The 11,233-nt window shown below is 41.7% G+C and overlaps 1 protein-coding gene across 1 annotated transcript in view; it reads right to left on the bottom strand.

Moving 5' to 3' along the window:
* FREM2 (FRAS1 related extracellular matrix protein 2) overlaps positions 1 to 11,233 on the bottom strand; it is a 198,320-nt gene that overhangs the window by 7,273 nt on the left and 179,814 nt on the right. The window contains exons 17-20 of the mRNA XM_003799707.1: positions 7,366 to 7,558; positions 5,287 to 5,391; positions 3,781 to 3,908; positions 3,551 to 3,685 (exon numbers count right to left, since the gene is read on the bottom strand). Of these exons, the coding sequence (XP_003799755.1) occupies positions 3,551 to 3,685; positions 3,781 to 3,908; positions 5,287 to 5,391; positions 7,366 to 7,558 (561 nt within the window). The remainder of the gene's footprint in view (positions 1 to 3,550; positions 3,686 to 3,780; positions 3,909 to 5,286; positions 5,392 to 7,365; positions 7,559 to 11,233) is intronic.

The following is an 11,233-nucleotide window of genomic DNA, read 5'->3' as shown; positions in this document are numbered from 1 at the left end:
AGACTCACACTAACTGTATACTGATGGTGCACACACACGGGGTTCACAGAAACTCACACTAACTGTATACTGATGGTGCACACACACAGTTCACGGAGACTCACACTAACTGTATACTAATGGTGCACACGCACAGTTAACGAAGACTCACACTAACTGTATACTGACGGTGCACACACGCAGAGTTCACAGAGACTCACACTAACTATATACTGATGGTACACACACACAGTGTTCACGGAGACTCAAACTAAACGTATACTGATGGTGCCCACACACGGAGTTCACAGAGACTCACACTAACTGTATACTGACAGTGCACAAACACAGAGTTCAGAGAGACTCACACTAACTGTATACTGATGGTGCACACACACATGGGGTTCATAGAGACTCACACTAACTGTATACTGACGGTACACACACACAGTTAACGAAGACTCGCACTAACTGTATACTGATGGTGCACACACGCAGAGTTCACAGAGACTCACACTAACTATATACTGACGGTACACACACACAGTGTTCACGGAGACTCACACTAAATGTATACTGATGGTGCACACACACGGGGTTCACGAAGACTCACACCAACTGTATACTGACGGCGCATACACGCAGAGTTCACAGAGACTCACACTAAATGTATACTGATGGTGCACACACAAGGGGTTCACGAAGACTCACACCAACTGTACACTGACGGTGCACACACACAGGGTTCACGGAGACTCACACTAACTGTATACTGACGGCGCATACACGCAGAGTTCACAGAGACTCACACTAACTGTATGCTGACGGCGCACACACACAGAGTTCACAGAGACTCACGCTAACTGTATACTGACGGCGCACACACATGGAGTTCCCAGAGAGACACACTAACTGTATACTGATGGTGCACACATGCGGGGTTCACAGAGACTCACACTAACTGTATACTAATGGTGCACACACATGTGGTTCACAGAGATTCACACTAACTGTATACTGACGGTGCACACACACAGGGTTCACAGAGATTCACACTAACTGTATACTGATCGTACACACATGCAGAATTAACAGAGACTCACACTAACTGTATACTGATGGTGCACACACACGGGGTTCACAGAGACTCACACTAACTGTATACTGATGGCACATACACGCAGAGTTCACAGAGACTAACACTAACTGTATGCTGATGGCACACACACACGGGGTTCACAGAGACTCACACTAACTGTATACTAACAGTGCCCACACACACAGGGTTCACAGAGACTCACACTAACTGTATACTGACAGTGCACACACACAGGGTTCACAGAGATTCACACTAACTATATATTGACGGTGCACACACACAGAGTTCACAGAGACTCACACTAACTATATACTGACGGTGCATACACACAGGGCTCAGGAAACTCACAGTAACTATATACTGACAGTGCACACACACGGCATTCACGGAGACTCACACTAATTGTATACTGATGGTACACACACACGGCATTTATGGAGACTCACACTAACTATATACTGATGGTGCACACACACGGGATTCACAGAGACTCACTCTAACTGTATACTGATGGTGCATACACATGGCCTTAAAAGAGACTCACACTAACTGTATACTGATGGTGCACACACACAGCGTTCATGGAGACTCACACTAACTGTATACTGACGGTGCACACACACGGCATTCATGGAGCCTCACTCTAACTGTATACTGACGGTGCATACAAACGGGGTTCACAGAGATTCACACTAACTGTATACTGACGGTGCACACACACTGGGTTCACAGATACACTAACTGTATACTGACGGTGCACACACATGGGGTTCACAGAGATTCACACTAACTGTATGCTGACAGTGCACACACAGAGTTCACAGAGACTCACACTAACTGTATACTGACGGTGCACACACACGGGGTTCACAGAGACTCACACTAACTGTATACTGACCTTGCACACACACGGGTTTCACAGAGATTCACACTAACTGTATACTGATGGTGCACACATGCAGAGTTCACTGAGACTCTAACTGTACACTGACAGTGCACACACACGGGGTTCACAGAGATTCACACTAACTGTATACTGACGGTGCACACACAGAGTTCACAGAGACTCACTCTAACTGTATACTGACAGTGCACACACACGGGGTTCACAGAGATTCACACTAACTGTATACTGATGGTGCACACACGCAGAGTTCACTGAGACTCTAACTGTATACTGACAGTGCACACACACGGGGTTCACAGAGATTCACACGCAGAGTTCATGGAGACTCACTCTAACTGTATATTGATGGTGCACACACACAGAGTTCACAGAGACTCACACTAACTGTATACTGATGGTGCACACACACGGGGTTCACAGAGACTCACACTAACTGTATACTGACCTTGCACACACATGGGTTTCACAGAAATTCACACTAACTGTGTACTGATGGTGCACACACGCAGAGTTCACAGAGACTCTAACTGTATACTGACAGTGCACACACACAGGGTTCCCAGAGATTCACACTAACTGTATACTGACGGTGCACACATACAGAGTTCACAGAGACTCACTCTAACTGTATACTGACAGTGCACACACACGGGGTTCACAGAGATTCACACTAACTGTATATTCACGGTGCACACACACAGAGTTCACAGAGACTCACTTTAACTGTATACAGATGGTGCACAGACATGGGGTTCACAGAGACTCACACTAACTGTATACTGATGGTGCACACACACGGGGTTCACAGAGACTCACACTAACTGTATGCTGACGGTGCACATACACAGAGTTCACAGAGATTCACACTAACTGTATGCTGATGGCACACACACACGGGGTTCACAGAGACACTAACTGTATACTGACGGTGCACACACGCAGAGTTCACAGAGACTAACTGAATACTGATGGTGCAAACGAACGGCATTCATAGAGACTCACACTCAATAAAGGTTGCTTTGCATTTTTTTTTTGGAGACATAGTCTCACTCTGTTACCCTGTGTAGAGTGCTGTGGCGTCATAGCTCACAGCAACCTCAAACTCTTGGGCTTGAACAATCCTCTTGCCTCAGCCTCCCGAGTAGTGGAACTGCAGGCACCCATCAGCATGCCCAGCTCGTTTTTTCTATTTTTAGTGGTGATGGGGTCTTGCTCTTGCTCAGGCTGGCCTCCATACCCTATCTCAAGTGGCCCATTTGCCTCGTCCTCCTAGAGTGCTAGGATTACAGGTGTGAGCGACTGCCTAACCAGGCCTTTGCATTGTAATTTTTTATGTCTAACCAAACCAATTTAGGGAATTGTAATGTTAATTTTGTCCTTCTTGCGAAGGCAAAATCATTTTGTGAGTGGGACTAAATACCACTGCTTGAGCTGACTTTTCTTTTTTCTCATCAAGATATCCAGATGTGAATATATTCTTTTTATTATATTTTTAACAATACAAGTAAACCATGACATTAACAAAGTGGGGCTCTGCAAAAAGATAATGATTCAGTGAGACACACCTGTTGGAATCGGATGTCCAGGTCGAAGGTGACAGGCTCTCTGGGGTTGCAGGTGACGGGCAGGCGGTACTCCTGATGTGGTGGGGCGGTGCACGGCAACAGCTTTACAGTGTATGTCCCCGAGTAGTCACGTACCTCAGAGAGGACATTTATATATTTCATGTAAAAATCTGAGGCGTCTTCAGAAGGCAGCAGAATAGGGAAATTAAGTGAGAGTCTCAGTCACTTACTGCAAAGTCGGAGACGAAGCTCCACTGCTGCACCGGCTGACTGTAGGTGGGTTCACTCCTCAGGAGGCGGAGGGAGAAGGTGAGGCCCGGGTGATTACTGGACATGATCACTGAGCTTGTAAAGGATGCTGGGAGAACGCCAGAAATAATCACGGTACAGTGGTTAAATCACGGAATACATGTCAGGTTAGTGTTCTCAAAGTATTTTATCCTACGATATTCGCTTGGATTCTTACAGGAATCTGGCAAAGTGGGCATGGTGGTGTCCTTACTCTTATTTTGCAGATGGAGAAACTGGGCTGAGAGCGACTATGTCACTCTCCCCAGATCACACAGCCAGGATGTGTAACGTCTGATTCCTAGTTCAGTGCTGCTTCTGCTTTATAATTCAGTCAAAAGGTAATTGTACATAGATGCTCAAATAGTTCTGGGCTATTTTCCAGGAGTCGGAGGAACAAAGTAAAGGCTGATGTGAATGTATTTATTGTGTACGAAAGCCATGAGCTGAACTTAAAATAGTCTGTGAGCATCCACAGCTGGGCAGACCCTGTTTATGAATGGAATCTAATTTTAATTAGATTGCTTGCAACTGTGGCTAAACAAAGATTCAGTTTATTAGAAAGGTAGACCAGTGGAAGGAAACTGGAAAGACCAGGAAATCCTTGTTTTCAAGGACTGTCAATTACAAAAAAGCAAGATGATTTCTTTTTTAGTTCTTTATTTCTTGTAGTTCAGTCTTATCAAAATACAATGAAGCCTCTTTCTCCTTCTAGATACTCAGCCCTAGTCTCTCCTTTGTTAAAGCCACACCCAGAAAACGGAAGGATATAAAGATGGTGAGTGAACTAGTTTTCCTTTCCAAATACCAGTTGGCATTCTGGTAAAACATGCAAACTACTTTAGTAATTTGAAAAGTCAAATAAAAAACAGATTATTTCTAATGAAATGTGTTTTATAAAAAACCAAAGTATTTATGTCCCTATTGATGATATTCAAAGCACAGTCCATCAGTTAGTAAAACTGCACAGCCAGTACTTAATAAACATAATTAAACATGTCTGAAACTTAGTTCTGAAAGTGGAGTACCACCCCTGACTCTATTGAAAAGTTTTTTTCACAAGGTAAGAGCTGTGAATAGCAAAGTGCTTGCTGAATGAATCACCTGAAGTTCAGTTTTGTTAATACAAGGGAAGCAGAGAAAGAGATTGTTATTCCTACGCTTTTCATCTAAGGAAAACTCCAGTTAAAATGGACTCAGTAGGGTTTCTTTTTAAATATATTCTAATTAATTTGCTTTTTCTCTAAAATTCTGCATAATAACAATTTTGTGGATTGCGAGATGAAGCTGAAAAAACATCAAGCCTTCATGGAGATAATTACACAGGTACAATCCATTTGAAATTAAAAGCTTCAGAGATGATGAGGAAGCATGCAGAAACCTGTGAATCTGGAGGAAGGCTATCCTTGTTGCATGAGGAGTGGCTGTGAGTGGATAACGGGGCTTACCGGGATGTGACTGCACAAACAAGCCGTGGAAGTGAGCCTCAGTCTTGAAGTGCACGGCCAGGCGCCCCTGCTCCCCGATGCGCATGCTGGTGGGATACAGGGAACCTAGGACAGAGAGCACAGAGGGACGCGGGTAGCCTGAGACCTGTGAGGTGCAATTCCTCCCCAAGTGAGTGCAGATGGATCTTGTCTTTAAGCATTCTTATCAGAAGAATTTTGAATAATAAAAAAGACAGAGTATTTTCATTTTCTTTTCTAAGGAGAAAAGGCGTCTAAAAGGGAGTCAAAATGAATTAAGGAGCATTACTGTGGTCACTGTGAAACATACAGATTGATTAATTACAAGAGACCAAGGTTTTTTTTTCCTCCCCAAAACATTAGTTTACAAAAATGAAGCTGTAAGATGAGAGGCATGCCAAATGAACTTGTCAGAATTATGGAGATTTGGATATGGGAACAGAAACGGGGTTGAGTTCTCTAGAACTTTTTCAAAGTTTATAAGCTTAAAGAAAACTCTGGAACTTTTCCAAGAAACTTAACAGTTTGACAACATTTATTTCTAGATGGAAGTAGGAAAGAAGTGATCCTTGTGTAGAAGTTGAGAACCACACAGCAGGTCCTCACCAAGATGCATCTTCCAAGGCAAGATGAGATTATAACATTTGGAAATTTGGAATGGTTATTCAGGGTGATCATATTATCTGTTGCATAACTCTAATTTTTTTAAAATTTTTATCTTTTTTTTTAATTGAATGGTAACTATGTACATTAATGCACTTCTGGGGTACAGTGTGGGGTTTTCACATGCAATCCGAAATACTTCCATCAAACTGGTCAACACAGCCTTCATGACATTTTCTCAGTTATTGTTTTAAAACGTTCACATTCTACTCTTAGAAGGATTCACTTGTACTCCCATAACTCTAATTTTTATTCTATTGTGTTCTGTTCTGTTCTAGTCTATTCACTGAGACAGTGTCTCACTCTGTTGCCCGGGTTAGACTGTGGTGGTGTCAGCCTAGCCTCAAACTCCCAGGTTCAAGTCATCATCCTGCCTCAGCCTCCCAAGTGGCTGGGATTACAGGTGCCCACCCAAACACCAGGCTAAACTTTTCTATTTTTAGTAGAGATGGGGTCATGCTCTTGCTCAGGCTGATCTGAAATTCTTCCTGAACTCAAGAGATCCTCCCACCTTTTCCTCCCAAAGTGCTAGGATTACAGGAGTGAGACACCATACCTGGCCTCTAAGCAAATTTTAATTTCCTTAAGATAGTAGTTTTATATTTGAGATGCACTAGCAACCGTATTTTCCCCTGGCTAGTAAAATATAATGCAGGCATGACAATATGGACATTCCCGGGAAGAGCACTAATTCTGCCAGTGGATTCATTAGCTTGATGTCTATGGACTTTGAATTATGATTCTGATAAGGAGACTGAAAAGTTTTGCAAATGTTTGTGGTCCAATAGTAGCAATCACAACCTGTGTTTCAAGACACTCAGCTAATGTATCCTAGAATAACAGCCTTTTAAAATAGCAAGAGACATTAGCCATTTTATTTATCATTCGGAGGAAATTAGGTCCTCTCGCAAATTAGGCTGTATGTGCTCGAGATCACACAGCTACTTAGTTGTAGAATCAGATCTTGAATTCAGGACACAATTATTTATATTAGACTTTAAAATGTTTCATTTTCAGAAACAAAAATGTATAACTTTTCTTTTGGGTTCGTTCCTTATTTTCAATTAGAACTTCCTCCATCAATTTTCTAGACCCCAGGGAAATACATTGTGTTATGTGACCTATAAATGATTATTCACCTAAGGCAGATTATAAGAGTAAAACGTCCATGCAATGCAGAAACTTATATTTAACAGTCGCCTAGTAGGGAAAATTCAAGGAATTGATATAATTTAGTTAAAAGAAAGTTTTATGTGATGAAGGTGAAATTACCTTATTATTGGATAGAAAAAGAAAATATATTGAAAGTAGATTCTATTATTTTTAGCTACAGTGAAAAATCCTCTAAGTAATTTAAGCAGATAAGAAAAGGAGTGTTTCCAGGTTTCCTGGGCCCACCTTGGAGTTCCGCCTCCGGGGGGCTGCCGATGCCGTCCTTCCACAAGATGGCAGTGTCGTACACAAAAGTGAGACGAAGCTCGGACTTCAAGTCAAAGTGCTGCCAGCCGCCCGCTCCCACTGGAGAATGGAACACGTAGGACACATACAGAGGCACTCGGAGGGTCACGTAGGATTGCACCAGGTTCAGCACCTGAAACAGCGGAATTGTGTCTGTCAACCCGATCGATCCCTGTTAGCCTAATGAGCCTAATTTTGTACAAACCGTTCTCTCCTTTCACTTAACGGAAGATTTTTAGTCATTATTAAAGGGAATGATAGCATTTTATAATACTTCCCCAAGGGTATTGTCTGCCCTAGAGATAAAGGTCTCTAATCTGTGTGTGGGGAAGGGGAAGAATAGGAATAAAGATGGTTAGCCCCTGAAATCATAATATTGTTCATGGTGGAAACTAGTGTTGAGAATTGCAGTGATCTGATTCTTCACTTCTTTTGGACATACAGCTGTAGCTATGCAATGCACATATTATCTTAGTGATGTTTTAAAATTCTTACAGAAGTAGGCAGTATATGTACATACACAGCAGTGAGAACTAATCTAGGTTTTTCTTATTCCTTTGCAACTTTCATTTGCGCAAGGGTATAGTCCACATTTAGGGAACTTTGGCCACAGAGAATGTGAGGACTCACGCCCGAGCATCCACACCAGCACCAGCCGGTAAAAACAGAACGTGAACCCACATATGTCATTTTACGTTTTCTCACAGCCACATTTTAAAAAGCAAAAATAAATAGGTGAAATCAACCCGAAAATATAGTTTACTTAGCCCAATGAGTCAAACACATAACATTTTAATGTAAAATCAGTATAAAATCATTTTTGATAGGATATTACACATTGGCTTTTTTGTATTAAATCTCTAAATTCTGGTATGTACTATACATGTAAAATACACATCAATTCTGACTAGTCCCATTGTGAGTATTCAATAGGCACACGGGGCTGCTGGCTGGACTCTCAGACCCAAGGTCTTTCAAGTGGACCACATATATTAAAAAAAAAAAAAATCAAATAAAAAAAATGTCACCATCACGTGCATGTAGTATATCCCACCCTCATGTGGGATATGTGGTTTGTGTTTACTTCAAAGCTTGAAAGCTGGGCCAGAGCTCTTGATTTTTTTTTTTTTTTTTTTTTTGAGACAGCGTCTCACTCGTAGCCCTGGATAGAGTGACATGGTGACATCGCAGAGCAGTCAGGATGGCCCAGCGGTCTACGGCGCTGCATTCAGAGCTCTTGCGATTTTATCTGAGGGTCACTACGGGTAGGAATTTGCCACTGGTTGATGTGTCTTTCTGTTGCTGCCTTTACTGCCAGACACATGCCTGTCACACCGAAACAGTGGAGGCCGTGGGCAGGTAACTGAGGCTCGCTGATCTCAACAGCTTCAAGTCTAAACAGAGCGTGGAGTTAGCCACTCTATTGAGGTCGCCATTGGAACAAGTGAGAATTTTAGTCAAATTATCTGAGTAACAACATTCAGAAACACTTGGGAGAAAAAGGAAACCTTGGCTTTTGTCTGGTGACAAGCCTTTCTGAAGGTCTGTGGTATCACAGAGGCAGGAACAGACTCTGGGATGAGAGTCAATATGGGTCCCCAAATTCTTTAGAATTAAGGACAACTCTGTGGGATAAGGCAGAATTAGAAGTAATCTAAATGACGAGAATAGAAGGGTGGTTAAATAAATTATGATGGCAAACTCGCAGGGAGAAACAGCCTGCAGCCATCCAAAGTCATGTGTACGAAGACTTTTCCTTGTCAGGGTATGTTAAGTAAAAACAATATATAAAATATTATAAATAACATTATGCTACTACTTTTTAAAATGTGCATATGTATACTGAAAAGATTATGAAATAGATCTATGTACAGTAAAAGTGGAATAATGGGTGACTTTTTTTTCCTACTCTTCTTTAGTTTACACTTCATTAGTTCCCTAGATTTTTTTTTTTTTTTTTTAGAGACAGAGTCTCACTTTGTTGCCCTTGGTAGAGTGCCATAGTATCACAGCTCACAGCAACCTCCAGCTCTTGAGCTTAGGCAATTCTCTTGCCTTAGCCTCCTGAGTAGCTGGGACTACAGGTGCCCACCAAAATGTCCAGCTATTTTTTTGTTGCAGTTTGGCTGAGGCTGGGTTTGAACCTGTCACCCTCTGTATGTGGGGCCAGCACCCTACTCACTGAGCCACTGGCGCCACCACTTTAGTTTCCTAGATTTTCATCGTGATTTCAGTATCATTAAAACAATATATTCTTAAAAAATTAATTAGTAAATTTGACAAAATAGAAAGCAACATACTTCATGGATATTCTACACTTGGCTCCTGCTGTCTCTAGAATGGCTTACATGAAAGACAATCAGTGTGAGCCAGGGAGACTCACTCTGGAAGGCTGAGCAGGGTGGATTGCCTGAGCCCAGGAGTTCCAGACCAGCCTGAGGAAGAGTGAGACCCCATCTCTAGTAAAAGAAAAAAAATGAAACAAGGGGATTGCATGAGTCTAAGAGTCTGAGGTTGCCGTGAGCTATGATGCTATAGCACTCTACCAAGGGCAAAAAAAAAGAAAGGGACAACCAGTGTACTAAATATAGAATAACAAGACAGAAAAAGATGACTTCTAAAGCTGTCAAAGTTCCATATTTCAAAATCAAAAACCCAGTAAAAAGGAGGCAATTTTTTTCCTCAAAGCAAGTAATAAACAACACTTGTTTACTCTTCCAAAATCATACTATGTCTTCTAAGTACAATACAATTTTATGTTTTAGTGCAAACTGAGATTTGGTTGCATTTCTGCAGCATAGTTACACACACTGAACAATGTGACTAGTTACTGTTCACCTCCCAAGGGGAGAGAGTGCATATTCTGACCTGGGGATACAGCTGGCCAAGCGGATAAAGGTACAATGAACTACGATGTCTTATTTTTTAAAGAAATTGTTTTCAGGACAAAACCCACCAAAATATTCAATAGTTTTTAAAAACTTGGCTTAACTTCATACCCATTTTGCATCTAACGTGCCGTTTGTCGTATACCCAAATAACTAGATTTCATTTATAAAGCATACGTTACATGCAAAGGTAGAGTCATTTATTTATCTCTGTTTTTCTTTTCCTGCTATTTACTTGCTTTTGTATTTTAGAAACTAACTACTGAGAATAAGTTTAGCGTCAAATATCATTAGAGGAATTCCAAATTTCTTTTTCTTCATATGCAAAATTCTTAACTTTTACAAAAGTGAGGCTGTGACTCACAATTCCATACTTTGTTGGTGTGCAAGCAGTTCCTGTCTGGCGTCCTCACCAGGTACCTGATAAGGTCGCTGGTGCAGAGCAGGTGTTCATTAAATATTTCTTTCTTCTTCTTTTTTTTTTTTTTTTTTTTGCAGTTTTTGGCCAGGGCTGGGTTTGAACCTACCACCTCCTGCATATGGGGCTGCGCCCTACTCCTTTGATCCACAGGCCCGCACCCATTAAATATTTCTTTAATGAATAAATATACAGATGAATAAGATGTCAGAGCAGATGCAGTTTTAACATCAGCTGGAGCTAGCTGCAGTCAAACGGCATAACATTCAGTCAGACTTCACTGTTGTCAACAGATAAGTATCCTGGGTTTTTCTGGTGATTCACTTTGGCAACCCTTTCTTCTAAGTTAAATAATCTGAACTGGGAAGTTGAGGAAGGCAGAGTGTGTTGGAAGCAGATTTTCTTTCTTTTTTTTTTTTTGAGACAGAGCCTCAAGCTGTCCCCCTGGTTAGAGTGCCGTGGCATTACAGCTCACAGCAACCTCCAACTCCTGGGCTCAAGC

The sequence above is a fragment of the Otolemur garnettii genome, unplaced genomic scaffold (assembly GCF_000181295.1).
Source record: "Otolemur garnettii isolate 467f Iridium unplaced genomic scaffold, OtoGar3 scaffold00154, whole genome shotgun sequence".
Taxonomy (NCBI): domain Eukaryota; kingdom Metazoa; phylum Chordata; class Mammalia; order Primates; family Galagidae; genus Otolemur; species Otolemur garnettii.
The sequence above is the reverse complement of the archived record's forward strand: the minus strand, read 5'-3'. Positions and strand labels throughout refer to the sequence as shown.